Source organism: Monodelphis domestica, chromosome 7, assembly GCF_027887165.1.
Source record: "Monodelphis domestica isolate mMonDom1 chromosome 7, mMonDom1.pri, whole genome shotgun sequence".
NCBI classification, from domain to species: Eukaryota; Metazoa; Chordata; class Mammalia; order Didelphimorphia; family Didelphidae; genus Monodelphis; species Monodelphis domestica.
In genome coordinates, this window is record NC_077233.1 from 67,389,006 (window position 1) to 67,415,822 (window position 26,817).

General features: G+C 33.4%; 1 protein-coding gene across 6 annotated transcripts in view; it reads right to left on the reverse strand.

The window, feature by feature from the left end:
• Window positions 1-26,817, reverse strand: part of FAM120A (family with sequence similarity 120A) — a 178,981-nt gene that overhangs the window by 109,308 nt on the left and 42,856 nt on the right. For all 6 annotated transcript variants that reach the window (XM_056804801.1, XM_056804800.1, XM_056804799.1 and 3 more), the window contains 2 exons: window positions 8,407-8,535; window positions 7,438-7,534 (listed from right to left, as the gene is read on the reverse strand). In XM_056804801.1, coding sequence (XP_056660779.1) covers window positions 7,438-7,534; window positions 8,407-8,535 — 226 coding nt within the window. The remainder of the gene's footprint in view (window positions 1-7,437; window positions 7,535-8,406; window positions 8,536-26,817) is intronic.

Sequence of the window (26,817 nt, forward strand, 5' to 3'; positions counted from 1 at the left end):
ATAAAATGGGGGTAATAATAGTACCCTCTCCTCTAAGGCTGTTGTGAGGATAAATGAAATAATAATTATGAAATGCTAAATACAGTGCCTAGCATACATTAAGTGCAATCTGTTAGCTATCGTTATTATTTTATAAGGATAAAATAATCTAAGGGTTATAACAACATACTAGAAAGGTCACTGGATTTGAAGGCAGAGGCTTTCCACGCCCTTTATCCTCTGTCTACAGGAAGTATGTAATGACAGGAAGTCAATGGGCTCTTGGGATATATAGTTCTTTTTTTTAGGGTTAACAGATTTTAAATCATACAGGTTTGAATCCTGGCTTTGTTATTCCCTGTGTGACTTTGTATGATACATTTCCCCTAGTAGGCCCCCTAAGTTTCCTTGTCTATAATAGTTGAATTAAAGACACCATTCCAATACAAGAGCTACAATATTAACAATATAAATTAAAGAACTTCCCTCAGAACAATAGTTCAGGATATAGTGTGTATGTCCCAGACCCTTTTGATGTGGCTCATAAAGTCAAAACTATTTTTATAATAATTCTAAGATGTTATTCACCTTTTAAAATATACTTCCCTTTTCCAACTATCTATCTTTGTGAGGGTGAGATTTTCTTCCTATATTTTAACCAGAATAATATACAAAACAAATTGAATGTAGAATCAGATGACAATCTACTAGTCTTCTATTAGGACAGACATTAAAGAGATTTGGAAAAATATGTAAAATGATGCCACATCTCATTACTTTTGAAAAGTATATTTTCATTAAAATATGCTATTTATATTAACATGTAACAATTAGTGCTATTTTTAAGTGAATTAATAAATTTGGAAAATTTATTCATTTTAACCTCAAATTTGGTAAATATCAATAGATATAACCCAAAGCTCTTTAGGATTCTCAATAATAATTAAGAGATCCAGAAACCAAGAAGTTTGACAACCACTGACTTAGAAGATGCATAGTGATTTATTGAAAAGAACCCAAGAATAGTAAGGGCTCTGCCATTACCTAAATGCTATGACTTCTGGTAAATCACAACTTCTTGGATCTCAGTTACTCTTATGTATAAACTAAAGCAGTTGGGCTAAAGGATTTCTAAATTTCTTGTAACTCTAATAAGATTGATTTTTAAAGATCTGGTCAACTACCTAATGATTTGCAAATACAACACTTAAATTCACTATCACTGCCTGAAATTTATATATCAAGGAATGCATTTGGTAAATCCATTAGTAAAATGAATAAATCCCTAATTTGTCTTTTATGTAAAGTTCATATTTTTCCAAAGCAGAACACACCTGTACTCACTTGGCACTTTCTTCCCCCCTTGGCACTATTTCTCTCCAGGAAGATTAGTTTAGCAGTTTTTGCATCCTTGGCTTCATTAAAATTTACTTCTCTACAGAGATAAAGGAAGGGATTTCTGAAAACTCTCACTGAAAAGTAAGGAAAAAAATTCTAACAAAATTCCCTCCTCCCTCCTTTCTTTCCCAATGATCATCTCTCATGAATAGCAGGAAGAATGGAAAAATGCATTATCACAAAGTTCCAGAAGTAAAAGAAGCCTCAGATTTCTTGAAAAATCTTCAAAGAAACACAAACGTTCTGGCTTTGCTTCACTAAACATATTTTTCTACTGAATCTTAACCTTCAGTATAAAGTAATGAATTAGAACCTTTTCTTGAAATTTATATAAAGAGATAGAACTCTCTGGAAGTAAATTTTTAAAAATCACTTCAATGTAAGCATGTACAAAAAGATCCTCAAATGTTGGTTTTCAAAAATCTTGATAATGAGGTCAAAAGACAAGGAAAAATTCCTGTATAAACCACATTTTTTATTATTTTTTCCAAGTTGAGAAAAGTACTATATATTCTTAAATGTCTGTTTATCAAAGTATTTATTTTAGAGAAGCATAGCCTAACTGAAAAATTACTATGGAACTTAAATAGGTTTAGTTTCTAGGCTTTAAAAAAATCAAGTTAGAAAAATATAACACTTTTTAAAAAATCAATTAAAAATTTCCATTCTTTAAAGTCATAGCAAAATAATTTGTATTTTGCTTTCTCCCTAAAACACTGCTTCCAAATTCTCTAATAATTGAGCTTTAAAAATCCAATAATAATTAATTCAGTACTAGATGCTGGGGATACAAAGATAAAATTAGGTAAGTTTCTGCCACCAAGGAGCTTACATTCTACTTAAGAAAATCAATATTTAGTCACATAATTACAAAGTAATTTTGAGGAAAGGTAAATGGGAAGGGCTAGCTAGTTACCTACAAAACAAAAATTTAAGCAGCAATATTTTTCCAAACTGAAAAATTCCTAATAAAAAAATCAGCATTAGTAAACTTATTCTGTCTTTGTTCACATTGAAGCCTCATCCAGGGATTATCAATAGTGAGGTAACATTTCCTTACAACTCATTCACTTCTAAACTCCTTGCAACCTGATTTCTGTCCCTATTATTCAAATGAAAAGCATTCTCTTCAAGGTCATATCAAATAAACCCCATCACCAAAACCAGAAACCCCATAACCAAAGCCAGAGGCAATCATTCTCACACTTTTCCTTCCCTGCCTCTCCCATTTCCCAATCCTAGCCTCATGTAATGTCACTGGAAATTTGACATCACAGACCACCGTTGTGCTTTTTGATGTCATTGCTGCCTTGAACTTTACGATACTGTCTTCTTATGCATCTAACTCCTGTTTCTCTAACCTCTTTTTTCTTTTTGTCAAGGCTAATCTTCATAAAGTCCCTTAAAATGGGGTTCTTCCTAGGGTTCTGTCTAGAATATTAAGCTGGATCTAATTTTGGTGAAATTTAATAGAGGTAAATGTTAAGATTTTCAACATGGGTTAAATTTCACAAAGTAAAAAATGGAGAGAGTAGAAAGGTTAGACAGCAACTCATCTGAAAATGCCAGAACTTTTGTAGAAATCAAGATAAATAGGGGTCAATCGTGCAATAATAGCAGCCAAGAAAGTTACTGTGATTGCAGCCTACATTAAAAGAGTAAAGAATAAGTAAGAAAAGGAATTCATTGTACTCTCTGCTCAATTCAGACCACTGACTGTGTGCATTTCTAAAAGAAGTCATCCTGGCTTTATGATCATTCCTACCTTTTTAAAAATATAAACTTCATTGATGCCTTTTGTACTAATATCACAGTGACTTCCTATCCACCTCCTCATAAAGTCATCTCTCTCGATGATGAGCTATGATAATATAGTTATTAAAAATCCTGTCTGGTTGTCCTTAGCTTTCCGTAAGAGCCTTAATTAGCTCACTGTGTTTGCACATTCTTGATGTTATTTTTATAGGACCATGCCACTTTCTTGCATTCACCTTTCATTACTTGTCCCTGCACCTATCCTCTACATGACTTTCAAAAAACTAAGTTTAGTCAGTGAGTTAGCTGTTCTGAAATAATCTTTATTCCTCCTCATTGGAACTGTTTATATTCCGAATTTCATTCTTAGGAACTTTTCCCTGACCAGAGCTGACTTTTTAGTCCATGGAATCTCCTATCTTTTTTCTAAATTTGTTTATAATATTTTCTTCCCCAAAAAAGGATTTCTATCAGACTACACCTAGATTTTCTCTTTCTCTATCAGGCAATTTTAGGATGGATAGGTTCCCATGCTCACCAGCTCATCAACAAATTTTTACAGAACTAGGTAGGAGCCCCTAGTTCTGTGCATGGATGCTACAAAGAGAAAGATTTTAGTTAATTGTAAAAGTCATTCTAAAATGGAATGCAAAAGGGGATACTGAACGAAGATAATTGAATACATAAAAACATAAAACGAAATAACTTCTAAGATCCTTTTCTCTTCAATATATTTAGGAGTCTGTATTTTGATCATTTCAATAACTTAAAAGGCAAGCTCACTTACTGAGAACTAACAGGTGGATGGGAGGAGAGGAAAGGATAATTTAAGTATTGTGGAGAAGATGACACTTGGTATAATCAATATGGAAAGTGAACTAGAAAATCAAGTAAATGAATTTTAAAATGTCTTTGTTCTTTGTTTCCCCCTTCCACCCCCCACTAACTTCTTCCATTTTTGAGTAATATAGTGCTTATCACTACACTAAAGGGGAAGAACAAGTGATAATGATGATAGAATATATTTATATAACACCTAAACCCTGCTTTAAAAAAATAACTAGCTGGGGGGAAAGCTCAATTTTTTAAAGTAAATTTGTAAAATTACATAAATTTTGATTTATCTATATACTCTGCTGTTTATATGTTACCATAGTTACTGCATTAAGAGGTTACTGAATGTAATCAGTTATCATTGAGGTAGTAAGCATACATGAGAATATATGAAATGCTGTGTACCAGATCAGACCAATGGTGCTCTCAAACTGAAGTGCTTTTTTGACAGGAGATAACAGAAAATGTTTTCAGAGAGTGTGGTAGGTGACTTTGTTGTGTTGAAAAGATTAATCATGCTTAATTTTCAAGACAAATATCTAGCCAGAAATTTATTGAAATTCTTTGAAATGCTTTTAAATCTAGCTATATTCTATACTTCTTAATCAGTTCTATATGCTTACTATCTATGGTTTATAAAATCCTATAATATGTCAGTTAACCACAAATTGTGGTATATGATGGTGATGGAATACTATTGTGATGTAAGGATTGATGATCTGGAGGCTTTCCATATGAAATGGAAGAACCTCAATGAACTGATGCAAAGTGAAATGAGCAGAACTAGAAGAACATTGTACACAGAAAGTAAAACATCGTAGAACAATCCAATGTAATGGATATTGCTAATAGTAGCAATGCAACAAGTCAGGACACTCCTGAAGAACTTACGGAAAAGAATGCTAACCACATTGAGAGAAAGAACTATGGGAGTAGAAATGCAAAAGCAAAACATATGACATCATTTATTACATGTATATATGGGGATGTGATTTGAGGTTTAGGGTTTAAAAAAAATCACTCAATAGCAAAAATGAATAATATGAAAATAAGTATCAAGTGACAACATTTGTATAATCCAGTGGAATAGCTTGTTGACTCTGGGAGGGGGGAGGAAAGAGGGGAAGGAAAGAGAATGAATCATGTAAACATGGAAAAATATTTTACAATAAATTAAAATTTTTTCTAAGTCAGTTAACCAGCATTCATGAAAAAGCTACTTTGTGCTAAGCTTGAGACAAAGGAAGAAAAAAGACAGTCCCTGCTCTAAAGAAAGTCACAGTCTAAGGAAAGAGATAACATACAAATAACTATGTATAAAATAAGATAAAGACAAAATAAATTGAGGATGATTTCAAAGAGAAGGGAGTAAGATTAGGAAAAACTGGTAAAGGATTCTTGTAGAAAATACTTTTCTGTAACTCTTTTTCAAGTTTCTAGGGGTGCCCCAACTTTATAAAATAAAACTTTAATATTTCTTGTATTGCTGCCTTCAATTTTTTCTCTTTACATATAATTTTTTTCAGAAAAAAAGAAAAAATGAAGAAAATCAACCTACATCAAAAGTTATGTTTTAATAGTTCTTTGTGAATATGTTTAAGCTCTGTAATTTGGAAATTTTGTTTCAGCTATCTCATGGTGATTGTTTTTTCTATTTACATTGTTGTGCAATACTTCTAATAATCGAGGATAGGGTGCATAAGTCTCTATTTAATCTAGCTATGAAAAACAAATGTTTATGGCATTCTTTTTTAGTTATAATTCTTCCTTGTTGACAAGCCAAAAACTTAAAAAAAAAAATTTATATATAGAAGTGTCGATTCCTTAGTCATTTGAGTTCTACTCATATCTTTCTTGTATTAGAAGGACCCAAACTGCACATAACATTCTATTTTATATAACAATAAAATTATGTTTCCTGTCTTATATGAAATACCTTTTTGAGCACAGTGACAAGAAGGACTGATTTCTTCCAAATTAACAATAATCTAAGTAACTTTTTCAGATTTATAACTGACAGACTGAAAAATCCCATTTTCCGTAATATGGGTTACTTTTCTCCTAGAAATAATATCACTGTATCCTTGATTAGGAAGAACGCCTGCTGCACCTATTGTAGACTCAGTTATCTGAGTCACTCCTGTCCTTAGACTCGCTTAAGCTTAGCATTTCCTTTGGCATAGTGTCACCTGCAAATATAGATTTCTTGTTGCATTCTTTCTACTTTCTTATTACTTATACTATTGTTAGCTACCTCATGGGTTAGTACCTATTCACCCCATAAAAGATTTTAAAGGATATACCCCTATCTTATTCTGCATTGTACTAAGATAATAAAAATATCCCTTTTGTTTAAAATAAACAAAAAATTTCTGAGTGCTTTTTGCTAAGAAAACCAGAATTGTACAAAAAACTCCTAATCCTAAATAGGGATCACCTTTCTACATTGACTTTTCTCCTCAACCCCTTTTTAAGCTTTTCTTTCTCCAGAGGAACTCACAATTCTGAATTGCTCCAAGTATTTAGATGCTAAACAACTGGCCATAAATACCTACAATGAAGGAGGGGTAGTTCTGAGAAAGAAGGAGTGCAGACTGGCCCTTAACAGTTAGCACAGATGGACCTGCATCCTAGCCCTGCCTCTAATTAACTAGGACTAACTTTAGACAAGTTCCTTCTCTGTTAAACCTCAGTTTCCTTTTTGATGAAATGAGGAGATGGAAAGATCCTGATCTTTCTAGCTCTAAAGTTCTATGATATTTCAACCATTCTGCTCATTCAAAGATGCACAATTCTCACAGTAGTAAACACAAAGATGCACTTTTCTGGGAAGAACACCATCAAAACAGGCATTTATTTCAAACATTACAGCTCATTAAACACAGATTCTTGTTCCAAAGCTTTTATTATCAACAATTTCCTTTAATCTAGACAGTAAGGAAGGGCAGAAATATGAAGAATGAGAAAGGAGCCATGTGTGGTTCAACACAAGATCTCCAGCCAAGAGATCTCCAACCTCACAATACCAAGGCACTCACATTTACTGGCAGCACCCTGGTGGCAGGGGCAGTGTTAGGAACCTAGGTACTCCCCAAATAAGAAACTAATGGTTTCCAAATCCTTCTAATCTCATATTACTTTTAGTCCATCAAAAAGTCTTACAAAAAGGAGAGGCAGCAAATCACTTTACTCACATACTCTGTGGTTCATCAACACCAAAATTCAAAAGCTATCAGGAAATCACCTCTATATTTCCTCACACTCCTTTCCTTCTTTTCCTTTTAAGGAACATGCTTATATATCGCCCTCAATCTATACTGGGAGTTATGATAAGGAGAGAGCTTCAGTTTTTTTAATTCATAGGATCATGGATGTTAAATGAAGGTTAATGAAAGAAAAGGAGCATATGAGAAAATATTCTTAAAAGACTGAAGTACACAATAGTTTTCATTCAGGATTTTGTTTACTTACCTAAGTAATGTTGTGGATGAAATGGCATAGGCTTACTAGTCGCTGAATAATATGCAACTGCTCTCTTAAATCGAGTAACTTTGTCATCTGTTCTAGACTAAAAAATAAGAAAAATCTTTGTAAAACCATTATGACCTCTAATCAGGTACATTTTTAGAATATAAAAACCCTTCTGTACATCTAAAATAAATTTTTTCCCATATTGGTCTAGAAGTTTTAAAATATTCTAAATTAATTTAAGAAAAAGTAAAATATATTCAGGAAGAACTATAAATAGCATAATTATTTTTAGGTAATACGGTTTGACTGGTAGAAGAACTGAGAAAAGAGGTGATATTTTGCATGTCCATTAACTACTTAAATTCTTGAGGTTATTTCTTTCCCTTTTTAATACAAAGGGTTCAATAGAAGTTATATCTATGTAATATCTGACATGTATTCTGAGTGGAGGCAGTAATGGGAAAAAATCTGTTTTTATCACCAAAATTCACCATTCTGGTACCAATTTAGTTTTTACTTTGGAAAAACAAATATATAAAAGCCAAGTCTACATGAGCTTAATTTAATTGGAAAGAAATACAATATTAAGCCCTCCCAATTGGTTCCAGAGCTTACCTGTGTAGGATTCATGGCAAGGATCTAGAAAATGATTTTCTTATAATCTTATAGTGTGATAGATAGGGCAGTGGATTAAAAGAGCATGAGGACGGGTTCAAATCATAACTCTGTTACTTATTATTTGTCTTAACCAATATATAACTGAGTTTCATCAACTATTAAGTAAGAAAGTTAGACGAAATGACATTGTCAATCCTAAATCTATAATAAATACACTACATCCCCCACATACGCGATAATACAATGGAAAGGCTACTCAATAATTACCCAAATAATCAACTAGCTTATGCCAGTTAGACAAACAAAAGCAAGCTAATACCCAAGGCAAGCTATAGTCAAGTTTTGTTTTACCTGTGAATGCTGAAATACATCTTTAGCTATGGCATCCAAATCAGTGGTATCCTGAATATTACGAACATAGTCAGCAACAGCTTTGATCACTACATCACAAGGTGGTAAAACTAGCTGGTGAGCCCGTACCTAGGAAAATAAACAAAAATGTAAGCAAATGGGTCAAAGAGTAATAAATGGAAATTCACAATTAAAAGTCTGACAAATTACAATACTATGAGTTATATTTTAAGATCTCTACCAGAACCACCACCCCAGTTGTGATTCTATCTAAAAGTTCTTAGCACTGAGATTATTTCAAATTTCCCATTCCCGGTGGCATAGATAAAAATAATGTATTTTTCCTTTAGATTTTTCTACTTTAAGGGGGGAAAATAAGGAACTGTTAATAAAAGCAAAACCCTATATTACTGCTAAATAGTGCTTAATCTTTTCTCAAACATATACCCAATACTGTGATGAAAGTATATAAACTGACCACTAAACTTAACAAGTCATTTTATTCTGACATTGGTAAAATTCTACTATCATGAACTCCACACCCAAACGTTTTCAGAAATTACATGTCTAGTCTACAGGTACTAGAGATTTTTTTTTTAAACAACATATATGCCTACTGCCTAGATTCTCTGTAGTTAAGACAATGAAAAATGCTATAAAACCATACAATTAAAAGTGGAAGGAATTATTCAAACATTTTTAGATTCTTGTGCGTAACTATTTTTTTCAATTCTGTATAACTAGATGAAAAAGCACTAACATCACAAGTTCATAAGGGCATCTTAGGGGAGAAGAAAAGGCAGCCAGTCAGGTGTAGTTTCTATTCTGAAATCTGAAACTAAGTAGGAATGTGGCTTGGACAAGTCAATTAATTTTTCTACGCCTTAGTTTCCTCATCTATAAAAGGAGGTCTTTTTCAGGGCTAATGTTCTGTATGTCTGATATTTATGATTATAATCATTCAGGAATATTTTATATGATGTGTGCATGTATGTATGTAGCGCAAGGAAAACACATATGGCATTTAGACTCTCTTTCAAAACAAGGTATATCACCCCCCTCCCCAGGATTACAGGAAATAAAAATAGCATTTTTGTACATGATTAGAAATAACATGTTATATGTTATTGTATTTACATATGGAATTGTATTTACATTTATTCCTCCATTCCTTCCCAAAAAACCCCACAAATGCCAGTAAACATAATTTTCTGAAATCAATTTTAAAAATAAATCAAACTAACATGAAGTCAATCAACAAATTATATCTTTTAATCTATAAAATTACTTTTCTTAAAATAGAAAAATGGAATAATCTGTTGTTTTCCCTTTGGGAACTTTATACCCCTATTTAAAACACTATTGGTGAATCCAATGTATGAAATTGGACAGAATTCCTATAATCATAAACTGCCCATGATCACTAAAATACTTCAGAATCTGCACATTATGGCCAACATATCAAACAAGGGTTCCCAATTTTGCAAGAAAATCATGGAGCTATAAAGCAGAGCCTGTTTATTTCTGCATTCTACCTACCCCCCTCATCTATAGGAGATTTCTAATCAGTTCTCTTAATAAAATAAAAAAAATTCTGGAGTTTAAGAGCCCTATGTAACCTGCTTTGGTTCCTCTCTTTTGATTTTTAACAGATGCCTGGCAAAACTTCCTCATACAAACTAAAATCTCCAATTTAAGTGAGTTTAAGCTCACCTCATTTCTATGGATGGCAAAACATGAACATCCAGTCACTATCGACTCTTTATAATCTTTAAGATCAGATCACCCCTCACCCACATTTTCTCCATGCTGAATTTTTTCTCACAGATAGAACACTAATGATTGTATATCAGAGATAACAAATAAAATGGCCAACTGATGGCTCAGATTAAAAAGAAAAAAAAGGGAAATATCTTAAAAATTTAAGCTGTAACTGAATCAGTATATTAATTTACTACATAAGAACCATACACCCAGATCTCTGTGCAATAAAAGGAAAAGAAACTAAATTCTTCTAATTAACTATTTCTTTACTCAAAAGTATTTTTTGAAATACATCACTTCTCTTTCTCCCCATTTTTCCAATTTCATTCTACCAATTAGAATTAAAGCAAAATCTTTTATACTAATAAAAGAAAATATAAGTATTTCAAGAGACTTTAAAACTCAACATACCTTGTAAAAATATTTTAAATTAATTAGCATTTAGTCTCAAAAAAAAAAAAAAAAGATTAGGGGCATGTGATCAGAAATACCCCAAGAATAAAAGACCCTAATTAAGTAAAGGGAGGTAGAACATTAGAAATCTTTTTAATTGTTAAAATAAAATCAGTTTCCTATTTTTAAAAAATGCAAACATTCCTAGGAAGGAAACATTCCTTAATGCAAACATTAAGGCCTTAATACCATAATTATTAATAACTTGGAGGAGATGAAGAAAGGGGATCTCAAGGCACTAAATTTTTCTTCCTCCACTTCAAACTTTTGACTGAAGTTTTTGCTTTGGTCTTCAAACAATTCCCTTTAATGTGGGCTTCTTAAAACAATCAGACTTCAGTAAATAAATTAATGTTATTTCCTAGTCACACATTTCAAATGATAGATACAATTTATCTTTTTTTATGTGATTAACATATGACGGTGAGTCCCAAATGTATAAAATCACAGAACATTCGAATGTTCATGGCCTTTAATTTAGCTAATGAGTAAATTCTACTCTGTGCAAGACACTATAGGACACTTTTAGGTCAGTCCCTGACCTAAAAGAGCTTACATTCTATGGATTAAAAATGTTTTGTAAGTCCTTCAGTTTGAAAAAACTATAAATTCACAGGCAAAATTCAAAAGACACTAGATTTCAAGGAAGAAACAAAACTATGGCTCACAGCAATATCTAGACTAGACTTCTTCAACCCCCTAATACTGATATGTGAGTGATTAGTTTTCCTTTCTGCGTGATCTTTTACTAATAATGTTAAATACTGCAGCAACCTACATAATAAGCCCCCAATTCAGCCAACTTCTGAGTTTATTAATTCAGTCATCACCCGATTCTCCACTCCCAAAAAATATGCATTGGAATTTCAGGATAGTATACACACTGTCAGAAATCACTCTCTCAGCTGGAAGAATAAGAGCTATTCATTGTGTAGCAAGTAAAAAGCAGTACTTTAAACAACTAAAGGAAAAGACATTTGAAATCAAATTGACAAATACTTTCAAGAAGATGGACTAACATATAAGAATATAGGTACATGTATATATATGTACATATACATATACATACAAAACACTCACCTACCCACACAAAACCACTGTTTCCTATAATCTTTCTTTCTTTCAAAAAAAACTCTTACCTTCCATTTTAGAATCAATACTATGTATTGGTTCCAAGATGAAGAGCGGTAAGGGTTAGACAAGGGTTAAGTGACTTACCAAAAGTCTGTGAATCTTAAAATTTCTCAGACTTGTGAATGTTAAAAGTTCTCAGACTCTACCTTAGAACATTTAGTTAAGACCATTCCCCATTTTAAACAATGAAGGTACTTGATCAGGAATGTGAGAACTCTAACATTACTCCACCCATACTTAAGCATACTTTAGGGGAAGATAAAAGTTGTAAACTCCTTACTGAACAATGAAAAAGTACTTAACCCATACATATAGTGAGGCAAAAGCCCTTAAGCTAGGTCTATTTTTAGATCTAATACAAAAGGGTGCTAAGTACCTCTGAAGGTCAAATTAATCACTAAAAGGTCAGGCAACTTACAAACTTGCAAAGAGGTGTGAATTTACTCAGAAGTTTTAATCTACCCAGAGAAGTTGAGACCTAAAGAAGCTGTGAATTAAGAATGGTCAGTCCTGTGAAAACGTCTACTGTGATTGGTAGATGTGAGAACTTAGGGGAGGTAACATAGGAGAAAATTCTCTTTAAAAGGAGGTCAGAAAGGCCTCTGGAGCAGTGCAGCTTGCCAAAGTTGAATTGAAGGGCTCAGTGACTGAACTTAGTTGAGCTGAGGAGCTGAACTGATGGGTCTCTCTGAACACTAGAATCTTGCTTGGGACAAATCTTGTGGTGAGTGGATTAAAAGATTAAAAGAGGATAAAAGACTCTCTTAAGGCTTAAGCCTAGGCTGGTCTAGCCCTTTTCTCATTATTTCCTCTTACTCTCTCTCTCCCTTTCATTAATTCCTTAATTTGTATTAAAATCTCTATAAAACCCAGCTGACTTACGTATATTTAATATTTGGGAATTTTCCCATTGGCAACCACTATATTTTTGATTTGAAACCATATTTTCGCAGTCACAGTTTAAGTCAACCACTCTTTTATCTGTAACAAGTCACATAGCTAGAAAGTGTCTGAGGTCAAATTTGAATCCAAGACCCTCTTCTCTAGGCCTGGATATAAATTGAGCCACCCAGCTGCCCCCTAAATCTTTCCTTTCCTAAACTCTTGATTTGTAGAAGAGATCTGAACTGAGGGGTTCTAGGGTTTAAAGTAGATGAGAAAGAAGCCTTGGAATGGGTCTAAAAGTTAGCTGATTTTTCCCTGTCAGGGCTGATAAGGATGTTTGAAACGTAGGAGTGAAAAAAGTTGAGCAGTAGCATTACTATTTGGCATCTAGTCAAACATAACAAGGGAAGGAGAAAAGGTTTCCTTTCCCAGATACTATCAAATTTACACACCGGATGACACTATATTCTAATAATAGCACAGATCAGTATGAGATATATTTTTCACTTATATTCAATCACAGAATTTAGAGCCTTGAGATCATCTAGTGAAATTCCTTCAATTTACAGATCAACAAACTGAGACTCAGAAAAAGATTAAGTGACTCCACCCAGATAAGAAGTGTCACCTACATAGTGTCACAGCCAGATCTCCTAATTTGATTGTTACTTGCAATTTACTCCACAGAAAATATCGTTGATATCAGATGATCACTTGTAATTTTTGGTAGCCTAGTCAAGAATGAAATCAACCAAAACTTGAAAACTTTTTCATAATGATAAATTTCTTGAAGGTAAGGCCTGTTTCATTTTTGTTTTTGTATCCCTAAAACGTAGTTCAGTACCTGGACACAGTGGTGCTGAAAAAATTTGCTTGTGGATTTAACTTTGCTTTGTAATACTACTAACTATAATAAGGAAATGATTAGTATTCAAAATGCAAGCTATAGAATTATATTTTTATACTTTAAAATTTGATATTTAGAAAAACTTCTTAATACCTGGCATGGTAGATTTCCAACAACTAGCTAAGTTATAAGAATTTAAAATAAAAATTTTTTCATTTAAGTTGCAGAATACCATCCTTTAACAGATAACACAAAGCCAATGCACATACATACTATTAAAAATTACAAAGTATCTTCAGATATAATGGGAGGGAGGTATATTTTGTCTTGAACAATTGATTCTTTATAATAGTACTCTTTGGAGGGCAATTTAAAATAGTCTTTTATCTTCACTCAAGTTAAATTCTAGATAGCTCCTATATTTTAATGAGGCTTTTCAATTATCTAAGTAAATCAACTTTATTGTCATATATGTTCCTTTAAACTTTACTTGAAAATTTGCTTAGCAGATTTGCTGAAAGACTTCCATTTTTTTTAAAGTTGTGTATGGTTCAAGGTACTATATAATAGGCCTTCCAAGAAAGCTCTTGTAAGTGATCTCTCCTTTTCTCCCTTCCCTGAATGTTCTGACACCATTCCTCTTATTCAGCTGGCCTCAATTTTTTTTCTTTATGTGTAATTTTTCTGACCTCTGCCCCATATTTTGAGTATTGATATATTCAATGAACAATTTATAACTTTAAGGATGCGTTATGGGATTGACCATAAACATTCTGGGCAACATTAAAATAGTATAAATGGCTGTATAACAATAGTATCTTTAAATTCTGAAACTCTTTCTTTGATTTCCAACCAGGTATTTTCTTAACAATAAGTTTTTTGTAAGCCTCCTAATTGGTTGTGTTGGGTTGACATTCTGCCTTATCCGATTAAAAAAAACCCCAGAAATTAGGATTTCAATATTTCCAAGCATTTCCTACACTAAAGTTCTTCTTGTGATTTGAGTGTGAAGTTAAACCTGGCTTCTTCAAAGTTATGCCAGCAGTTTGTAAGCTCTGGCAGATTCTAAGAAACTGGACAGATTTAGTGATAGACTGTATGTCAGTTGTCCAAGATCAGCCAAGTTAAGTTCCCAAAAAACCTGAAAAGGCATGAATTTCAGGAAGATAGAAAGCGTTTCTCAAAGATTATCTGGGGTTATGAATTTCTTTGACACAAAACTGTAAATCCCAATCACTTCAAAACACATATCATTTGTACTACCAGTCTATCAATTAAATTCAGCATTTAAACACTCACTTAAGGTCAAAAGATCCTAACCATGACCAATGCTAATCCAAAATGAATTTCTAAGAGAGATTATAAATTCATTAATTTTTTCACAAATCAAAAATGTTATACAATAATATCATTAATGGCAATTCTATTTTTCATCACTTTTTATATTGAGACAAATATTTTCAATATTAAATCCATTATTCTAATATACATAAATAAATTTCAGTAAAATCATAGTATCATCACTGATAAAGTAAAATCAAGAATAAAAGCTCTTTCATCTTCTGGACAGTCCACAATTATTTTACTAGAAGCAAATTCAAACAGTAATTCAAATATTACAATTTTATGTAGAGCAATAATAATTTTATGAACAAGGATACTCAATTTAAATGGACCACCTTTGTTTCTTTCATTTTTATATGCTACAAATTATGACAGAAAACAAGAGGCATCAAAGGCTCATTTTATTAATTATATAATGGTTTTTAAACCTGTCATCTCTGAAGATAGAAAAAGTTTATACAAAAGTTAATATATAATTCTATTTGTGGAACTGTAATTTACCTGGCAATTAAAAGCAAAATCCTTAAAATGATGTCAAAATAACCCATGTAATTGGTAGATGGGTTTTATCCTGAAATTTGCCTCCCATCATACGCTAAGTGTTTCAAAACTGAATCAGTCATGTATACCATACAATCTAGTGGCTTGTATGGTATAGAGAAACCATACAAATACCCTGAGATACCGAAACCTCTTCTGAACTCCTCTTTGGATACGATCAAACTTGTCCGTTGTCTTTCCACAAGAGTTTTATGTGTTACCATGGAATTGAGGTGAGGTGGGGTTTAAACTTAAGGAGGAAAAGATTGCATTAAAATAAAGCAATTGCAACACAGGGCCAGTTATGGAAAATTTACAGCCATATATGAAAATACTAATTACAAAAAGATAAGGGAATGAGGCTGGGAGAACGCCATTTTTAAATAGAACTCTTTTTAATAACATTTTATTGTTTTGATCAAGAAATTCCACTTAAAGGGTTTAGATATATATTTTTAAGAATTACGTATCCATTTTGTGCAAGTGCTAGGGATACAAGTCAAAAGAAAAACAAAACAAAACAAAAAAATAGTCTCTGACTTCAAAGGGCTAGATCTACAAAGATTTAATTTAGAATAACTACAGAAATACATTAGAGCACTCAGCCTTAGCATTCACATAAATCTTGTCAGTATTCCCCGTTTTCTTCAGTTGCTAAAGCCATTGTCTTTTATAGCAGATCCAATGATACGCCTGGTGTTAATAAGGAGGAAAAAAATTACTATTTGTGGCTGCTTTGATATTAAAATACCAGATTTAAGCTGAGTATGAGACCCTGTGAAGCTGATATAAACCTCTAAAATTCACTACAGCAGATACTTCCCAGTCTATCCTCAGTCATTATGCTTGCCCATAATCAAAATGTTTTCATGTGACAAAACTGAAATTGTTCCACAATTAATGACTATATCCTAAAGTGAAGAAAAACTAGCCAATCAAATCACTCCACTGGTAGAAAACACTATTGACTTTCCCCAACTCACAAAAAATGACATTACCTTATGTTGCTGAATCTTCGTATTCAAAGAAGCACTAAAACAGCATTTGGAACATTCCATTACAGCAGTTAACTGCAAAGGAGGGTTAAAATAATTTGTCCTTGCCTTGTCTCAGAAATATATTTAATATTCAAACTAATTCTCTGTCAGGGTTTTTCTTTGAATATTATGGATTTCAAAGAATTACTAGCCTATTTTCTTTTCTATTCTTTTTTAAAAGAAAGCTTTCCTTTTGAGCAAAACTTTTTAATGGTATTCCCAACTTCAGTTCAAAAGTGGGTGTCAGGAAAGAGCAAAGTTAAAGAAACTGCAATGAACTTAAGCAACAGCAGGAAAAATATCTTCTCATCTCAAAATATTTCAGCTATTAATTTATATACACAGTACCCACAAGTAAGTTTTAACTTGCATATGCAACAACTTGAGTGGCAAATGACAAGCCTCTTTTTGATCAACATGCTCTATATGTAGTCATAGACTCATTCAGTACAGTTTTAAAAGGACCTCTAAAGGCTATTCAATCTAGCCTTTTGCTATTCAGAGGAAATTTATAAGAAATGTGGAAATAGGGATCTATTAATATATACCACAAAAATCTATTCAAACTTGAGTTACATTAATTCCCCATCTTCAGCATTCTATCTCCAATTCCTTATTTTCCAATCACAATGAAACCTCAGGATCAGAATCAAAGTCTTCTTTTATGTCATAAATCTATCATCAAAATTGGACAGCAGATTTAAACTATGTGATAGTTACATCTAAATGCATTTTAACAATTAGTTTTTAAGAATATTTGTTCAATTTTTCTAATGAACACTATTATCATTTCAATGTTAGTTTTGTTGTTTACACAACTTCTGCCCTACTTCTTTGGCATTGTCAAGGTCTGGTTGTATTATATTTGCAAATTAGTTAAAATCCCTAATCAATATATATAAGTTGTCTAAATTGAACTTTATAATATAAATGTTCCATTTAATTCTATTTGACAAATTTGCCAATGTTACTCATTTTGCCCTAGTCATATTAAATCTGAATGTAACCGTTAGTAATGCCAGTCACTCAACTATAAGTAAATAAGTACATGCACTATTTTTTTTTGTCAGTTATTTGCAAGATAGAATAAATGGTCCTGAAACCCAAAGAATAAAACATTATGTTCTTATTATCAGTTGTCCACATTCACTGTGAATTCAAGTGAAATTACTTCCACATTTGCCTATTGCTTAATTTTTACACTAAAGAAAAACAAGCTGGCTCCATATCATTTCTCCAATAAGCATTTATTAAGTATCAATGATATGCAAGGTACTATGCCTAAAAAGAAAAATAGAATAAATCCCAAAGTATGAAGTAAATTAATTTTAGATTACTTATGAATTTATTTCCATTTATTAATATAATTGTTAATAGTTTGACTACACTTGCCAAGTCACCTCAAAAATTCATAGGTTGATGCAGTACTACATTTATTAAGTATCTTCTGTGTGCTGAGTACTATGTTATGTATACAAGATATCAAAAAGAACAAAATGTAGTTTATATTATATATGGGGTATGGAGTATACAGATTACACATGCACAAATAAAAAAGATACAAAAAATAAAAGTTTTTGGGGTAGTGGAAGTTTTGAGGGTCCTAACAAATTAAGGGAATCAGGAAAGGCCTCACTAATATAAGAGATGCAGTATTTAGACTTGGAAGAGATCATGGAGTCATCTACTACAATACTTTCATTTCAAAGATGAGAAAATAAGAGCTCAGCATTGACTTGCCCAAGGACCAAAGCTCCTTGATTTCAGAATAGGGACAAAGCAGACAGATAACCATCACAAAGCCAATTTAACCTAAAAATAGAAAAAGGCATGACAATCTCTATTTGGTTTCTAACTCATTTTTAAACATAATACTAAAGCAAAAATAAATGCAAGCTTCATGAATGACTATTAATACAAAATTATAAAATATGAGGAATTGAAATAGTCCTAAGAAGCCATCACATGTTGTTGTTCAGTTATTTCTAAATCTCCATGTCCCTACAACACCTGTACTTGATAAATATCTTGTCTATCATATTCCCAACAAAGTCATCAAGCTCAAACCTCTTTCATGACAAGAAAATCATCACCTAATGAGAAAACTTGTTTCATTCACTGTTGAGCCAGTATGCTATTAGGATGATACTCCTTAGATTAAACCAATAGTCTGCCTTCCTAGAAATTCTACCTTCCAGTTATATAGAATCACTTCACTAGAAGGCAGTTCTTTCAATATTTACCCCCCCTTCTTTTTTTACATATCATCTTAAGCCATTTATTACCCCAACCATTACCTATGAATAATTCTTGTAACTACTATGATAGTTAATACAATTTTTGAGGGTTACAAATCATTTTTTCCATATAGGAATATAAACAATTTGACCAAAAGCCCTTAAAAAAAATTCCCCATCCTCTTTCTCATCTTTTCATGTTTCTCTTGAATTTTGTATTTGGACATTTAATTTTCCATTTAGTTCTGGTCTTTCCTTTACAAATACCTGGAAACCTTCTATTTTGTTAAATGCCCATCCTTTCCCCAAAAGTGTATAGTCAGTTTTGATGGGTAGGTGATACTTGGTTGTAGACCCAATTTTCTCGCCTTTCTGAATATCATATTTCAAGCCTTGTAGTCCTTTAGTGTGGAGGCTGCCAGATCCTGTGTAATCCTGATTGGTTCTCCTTGATATCTGAATTATCTTTCTGGTTCTTGCAATATTTTCTCCTTAGCTTGGAAGCTCTTAAATTTGGCAATTACATTCCTTGGGGTTGTCTGTTGAGGATTTAATGTAGAAGGTGATCTATAGACTCTTTCAATGTCTATTTTGCCCTCTTGTTCAAGAATATCAGGATAGTTTTCTTGGATAATTTCTTGTACTATGGATGTTACGGTTTCTGTTTATTTTCAGGTTTTTAGGTAGACCTATGATTCTCAAATTGTTTTTCCTCAACCTGTTTTCCAAGTCAACCATCTCATCATTAAGATATTTCATGTTTCCTTCTAATTAGTCAGTCTTTTGACTTTGCTTTATTAATTCTTGCTGTCTTGTGAGATCATTAGCTTCTACTTGCCCAGTTCTAGTTTGTAAAGACTGTTTTTCACCTACAACTTTTTTGGTTTTGTCTATCCATCCTGCTTTTCATGGCATCCAGCAGCTCATTTCTGGTGTTCAATTTGCTTATCATTTAATTTGATTTGGGGGATTCTTTTTCCAAATGGGAGATTCTGACTTTTAAACTGTTATTTTCTTTTTGAACTATTTCCCACTTTTCTTGCCAAGTTTTTTTCTCTTTCTCACTTGGTTCATAATCTCAAACCTGAACTCCTCAAGTTGAGTAATTTCCATTTTGGGGGGAAAGGTTTGGATGTGTTTGCTTGTTTGTCATTCTCTGCTGTCTCCTCTATAGTCTGGGGTTTTTCACTATAAAAATTATCTAGGGTCAAGGTTCTTTTCTTATTGTTGGTAGTTGCATATTGTAGTTCCTGGGTGGCCATTTCTATGCTAGTTCTTTCTCCCCTTCCCAGTCAGAAGTCTGGGTAAGGAGGGTAGGCAGGTTTTTGTACAGAGCTACAGAGCAGTTTTTTTCCCCCCCTGAGGCCACTTTTCAGTCTCCGCTGCATTTGCTGTGTGCAGCCCTTCTCTGCTCTATCTCTGCGCACAATCTTCGCGTTCCTCAGTCTCCTGGGGTCCCAAGTCTTACTGTTCTCCAGGAGAAGTCTCTGGTACCCTCAGTCAGCCCCCCAGGAACTTAGCAATTATCCTGTGCTCACTCTGACTCTGATGCCATAGGTGGAGTGGGAGAGGGGTGATCAGCTCATGCTTTGGGGAGGAGTAATTTAAACCCTTTATAGCACAGAAATTCTCAAACCTTGCCTACCTTCAAGGCTGCATCCTATGGACGAGCCTCTTCACTCATTTGATTTTGGTTTTTGTCCTTTTGAGGTGCTTTATATCAGTATGTGGTAAGGAGAGGAAATTCCTTGTTTCTACACTGAGACCATCTTAGCCCAGAAGTCTCTTTCAAAATTTGAGGACAGAATTTTATTACAATTAAACCTTTTACAAAATAGCAAAGTGTCACTCATAACCCACTGTGGACATTCCATCCACCAAAAGAACCTCCAGTTTATTCTTAGTCTCACCACTTGAGAGGCAAAAATGATTTGTCCAGCAGCTAGGTGGCTCCTAGCTATATGAGCCATAGCAAGTCACTTGAGCCTGATTACCTAGCATTTACTGACTTCTGCCTTGGAACCAATTTGCCTAATTGATTCTAAGACTGAAGATACTAGTTTAAAAAAAAGAAGAAAAAAAAGATCTGCCCAGTCACAAAGCTCTTACAAAGAACTATAAATTTCCTTCCACTATGTATGACAGTTGTGCCTTTCTTAGTAAAGTCTATTAGAGAAAGGTCCCAAAGTATATGTGATTAAAAGAGTATATCTTATAACTGATTTTATTTATTACTATATAAATATATATTATTAAAGGGTCCACTATATCCATTTTTATTTTAATCAAGAATTAGAAATATAAACCCTCCATTGAAGTCTGTCAGTATGGTTCTATATCAGCATTCTTTTGAGAAAAATGGACCAGAATTCTGTACTCCTTCTGCCTATAAATAAGGTTGTTTTTTCTTGTCCCACTAAAAACAAACAAAAAACAACAAACTAAAACACCCAAACATAAAAACACCCCAACTTTCCACTGAGCTTGTTTCCCAAAGCAGTCATCTGTTTCTCTCTTCTCTTCACTGTGAAACTCCTAGAATGTATGTTCTCTAAACCTCTTACTCAACTCCTTGAAACTTGGTTTTAGTCTATTTCCATTAATCTACTGAAAAAAAAAATTCAAAGCCTTTGTTGATCTAGGTAAATCACCAAATGTTAAATCTAATATACTGTTTTCAATTTACATAATTACTAGATGTTCTAAAGTATTTGACAAGCACTGTTGTAACCGACTATTTTTCCTTACCTTCCATGACACTGCCCTCTTTTCATTTTCCTGCCTGTCTAACTGCTAATGCCAACTATATAACTGGTTCCTGTAGCACAGAACTCCATCTTCTACCTTTTTGTTTTTGCCTTGGCTGTTCCTCTTAACTGGAATGTGATCCTTTCCTAATCTTCAATTCATAGAATCCTTCATTTCTTTCAAGACTCAAGTAAATGAAACCTTTCCCAATCCATCCAACCTGTCTTCACTTTCTAAAGTGTCTTGTATTTATTCTGTAAACATCTGCATATATACAAATAGTATTCCTTATTATAATGTAACCTCTTAGAGAACAAGGAGTATTTCATTTTTATCTTTGTTTTGTACCAACAGCACGTAATACAGTGCATGGACAATAGGTGCTTATTAATAGGAGTTTATTAATTCCTCTTCTAACACACAAGTATTTCTGAAGTCTTTGTTCTTAACCTCTTCACTCTCTAAGGTCTACTCCTTGAAGATTAGATATTGTACAACTTTCTATACAGATATCTACCAGTTCTTTATTTCCAACTTGGATCTCTTGCAGAGCTCCAGGTCCATCAATACAAATGCTATACCAATATGTCTTCATTTACACTTCAGATACACCATGCTCAAAGATGACTCCATTATCTCCATATAATCTATCTTTCTAATCTATCTCTCCATTAGTCTTCAATCTCTCAGGTTTGTAAATTGAGAAAAATCTTCTATTTGCCAATTATATTCATTCAATTGCTAAGATGTGATAATTCTCCTCCATTTTCTTACGCTGTCACCACACACTATTTTGGGCTATCTGAACTCTTCTAGATGACAGTGACAATGACCTTTTAATTGGTCTTTTAGGTCTAAGGGTCTCTTCTCTTTAATCTATTCTTCATGTAGCATCTCCAAGATCATTGTCCTAGGGCAATGATGGTGAACCCATGGCACACCTACAGTCTCCCTGCCAGAGTGCCTTTCTAGAAAGGCAGAGGAACTCAGGGCAGAGTTGTTTCCCACTCCCACTTCCTCCACACACCTAGGGACATTCCTCACTTCTCCCACCCCTCTGGACCAGGAGCCAATGGTAGCACTTCTTCCCTCCCCTGTGTGGGGTAAGTGAGGTAGGACCCAACAGGCACTCATCTGGGGGAAGGGGGAAGGGGGGAGAGGGAGCCTGGCACTCCATATCTAAAAGGTTTGCCATCACTGTCCTAGGGCAAAGAAATTATCTCTCCTCCATTCAAAAACCTTCAAGGTCAATCTACCTCTACTACTCTTAAATACAACAAAATTTCTCAACAATTGCTCCTTGCTCAAGCCAAGGAGAGATTCCTCCTAAATCTCTGCATATTGAAAACTTTCTCTTGCTTAGAGGTTACTTCTACAACAATTTGCTTAATTCTTTATTTGAGGGGAAAAAAATTTCTTCAATCAGCAAAAATCTGTCTTCTCACCCTCCCACTTCAACCTCCCCCTAACTTGAGAACTAGGCTTAATTCTTTCAGCTAAAGTGATTTCTCCCCTTCTTTGCATTTAGGATTTGTTTTACATTGTAGTTATTTATCTACAGATCTCTTTCTTGATCTATTATAAGATCCTTAAGGAAGAGGCTGTATATTTCTCCCCTACCCTCCCCACCCCCCTCTTACCAGCACCTAGCACACTACCTGGAACATAATAAAGCCTTGTTAAATTACAAGACATAGGGAGAAGATAGATGGCTCAGTGGATGGAGAAGCAAGCCTAGAAATAGGAGGTTCTGGCCTTAGATGCTTCCTAGCTGTGTGACCCTAGCTAAGTCACACAACTCCCACTGCCTAACCCTACTACCCTTCTGCCTTGGGACCAATATTGATTATAAAAGGAAAGGTAAGTATTAAAACACACACACAAACACACACACACACACACATACAAAGTGTGCACAAAAGAAAATAAATTATAGCATGAAGAGATGGTCTCAAGGCTACGAAAACCTAAGCTCAAGTCTCACTTCTGAAACATATTGGTTGGGTTACTCTGGGCAAGTCTCTCAATGTTCTAGGCAATTCTCTAAAATAATAGTTTATATGAAACAATTATGAATTTGAAAGTATTAAATAAAAATGCAAGCCAGTCAGAGTATTCTCAGAATAAAAAAAATAAACTCATCATGTTGCCAAATGATCATTAAGAAGTTAAAAGATGGCGTTAAACAAACAAAATAAAGAACAAAAGAAGTAACCATTAAATTCTTGAAAAACGCTTTTTCATAATTCTCAGATGTTCCCTTAACTTTTCTTTGCAAATTTTTGACCTTTGCATATATAATTCCTCCAGGGATAAGAAATTCACAATTAAGGTCTGCTCTTATTAAATTTTCACTCAAGGTAGCCTATTACCTTTGATTGTGTTATTATCCTAAAATATCAATTTAACCACAATGCTTTACATTATTTTGACATTTTTAAATGTAAAAATATAACATGTTAATGTATAACTTTACATTATCTCATACCTGTTGCCAAATAAACAATTAGTCATGATTTAGAATTTTAAAAGTTTGCATTAAATTTAAATTCTTTGAGGGAAAATACTATAATTTCATTTGTTTTTCTATTGCCAGTCTCTTGGCACATAGGTGATTTTTCTTTTAAATTCTTACTTTCTGTCTTAGAATTGATACCAAGTATCAGTTCCAAGGCATAAGAGTGGTAAGGGCTAGACAATGAGATTTAAGTGATTTGCCAAGGGTCACACAGCTAGGAAATATCTTTTTTTTTTTTTAAACCCTTACCTTCCGTCTTGGAGTCAATACTGTGTATTGGCTTCAAGGCAGAAGAGTGGTAAGGGTAGGCAATGGGGGTCAAGTGACTTGCCCAAGGTCACACAGCTGGGAAGTGTCTGAGGCCAGATTTGAACCTAGGACCTCCCGTCTCTAGGGCTAGCTCTCAGCTGCCCCCAGCTAGGAAATATCTTAAGTCAAATTTCAACCCTGGACTCCCATCGACTGGCTCTATCCAACCCCCACATAGGTGATTAACAAATATTTGCAGAAGTTTTTTCATCTCTCTTTATTACCCAAACTACAATAATTTGTGTGAACTTGAGTTAAATGATAAGCCACCTTTATTACTCAACTTTCACATCAAGAGTAAGATATCACTACTGGCTCTTTGCTCAGGTTTACTTTAAGAAGAGAATTTTAACAAGTACTAGTATACTGTAATTTGATGGTGAAAGCTCAGGAAGTGTACCCAAGTGTCATATAAATTATGTGCCGTGCCTTGTTTGTTTTGTATGAATTAAGAATAAGTGAACTAGGTGGCTCAAAAGATTGAATCATATCTAGAGATGGGAGGTCTTGGGTTCAAATCTGATTTCAGATAGTTCCTAGCTATGGTGACTCTGAGCAAGTCACTTACCTCCCACTGTCTAGCCCTTAATGTTCTTTTGCCTTAGAACCAATAACATTACTGATTCCAAGATGGAAGGCAAAGGCTTACCAAAAAATTAATTAATTAATTAATCATGATTATAATAATAATAATAAATGGTAGAAATGTATGTGTTCAAAGGATGGGGAGAGTTTTCAAAAGAATATGAAGACAATTCCAAATCATAAATAAGAAAATGCACATCAAAATTATGGAGTTTTACCTCACAACTAGGCAAGTGGCAGAAATAAACAAAAGATAAGATGAGTCAATGATGGAGGAGTTATGAAAAGCCAAACAAACTATATACCACCAATGAAGCTAGTCCAACCATTTTGGGAAATTATCTGAAATTATGCTAAGAAAGTGATTTAAATAGCTATACCATGTGTAAGATTTAAATCAATATCAAGAGCTCCAATCATTAACTTTATAAAGTTTATTAATAATAAATTGAAGTAGAAAGAATAAAAAAAGTAAGTATAAAACAAATTATCTAACACATGAGTAAATTCTCCTTCCTGGCTCAAAAACAGCTTCCACAGCCATGATCAGGGGGAAAAGAGAGGGAAAGGGGGAGGTGGGGTGTCAACCAGAACTATATCCTACGTATATACACATGCAGTGTTTGCACTCAGTGTGAGGACACAAATGGGATGCTGGGTAGGAGAGTCCTGGGGAGCAAAATTCTAATTACACACATGTGTAATTACATAGATCACATTACTAGCCACAGATATCAAGGAAATGAAAAGAGAAAGCAGATCCATATATAAAAAAATATATACAATGGCATTCTTTGTGGTAAGAAAAGGAATTTCAATACCTTGGGGAATGGCTCAATAGAGTGTACTATGTGATTATATGTTACATTATGGAAGCATTAAGAAACTATAGAGGCAGCTCAGTGGTTAGAGCACGAAGCCTAGAATCAGGAAGACCCGAGTTCAAACCAAGACCCAGACATTTATTATGTTACTTTTGGGCAAATCACTTAACTTCTCTCAATCTTAATTACTTTATCAGTAAAATGGGGATAATAATAGCACCTACCTCCAAGACTGGAATAAGTGAATTAATATTAATAAAGTGCTTTGTGAATTTTAAATGTTAGATGTGATGTTAATGATAATGATGAAAATAGAAGCACAGGAAGATTTATACTAACTTATGAAAAGTGAAGCAGTCAGCAAAACAGGAACACTATTCACAATGACAACAATTATAACTAGAAAAAAACCCGAAAAATGTTAGGAATAATGACTGACTGAAAGTTCATTGGCAAGGAACTTTTTCTAAATTTTGTGAAATTATAATGACCAGGTTTGGCTTCACAGAAGAAATATGAGAATACATTCTTTCCCCTGATTCTTTATAGAGACATCGGATACTATAGTTGTGGAACACTGCATATAATGTTGGATTTGGATTATGTTTATTCATTTTGCTTTTTTATTCTCTTATAAGAGGTATCTCTCTGAAAGGGTCACAAGTAGGAATTAAGTAGAAAATGTAGGTCACATAAAAACAAAGGATATCAATAAAAACTTAAATACTAGGGGAAAAAAGAAACAAATGGAAGGATATCTTAGTATTACAGAAGCTGAAAGCTAAAAACTTTAAATGGTTTTTTCATCCAGTTTACCACCTAAGATAGGAATTCACTCTAGAACAGACTTGAAAGATGTTTTAATATTTCTAGCAAAGAACAAAATTCACTACCTTTCAAGAGGCCATTCCATTTTGCGGCCATTTTTACTGTTAGAAAGTTCTTTGGATTAAATAACTTTTTTTAATAAGTGGAAACTGTGTCTATTGCCATGTTGAAGATGTATGATCAACCCTGGCAATCTGGCAAAAATGACAAAAGAAACAGATCTTGTTTGAAGTACCTCAAACAGGCACATTAATAAGTTGTTGGTAGAACTTTAAATTGGTTCCAATGTTCTAGAAAGCAATTTGAAATTACACTTTTAAAAAAGCGATTAAAACATATAATCTCTTTGAGTTAGAGA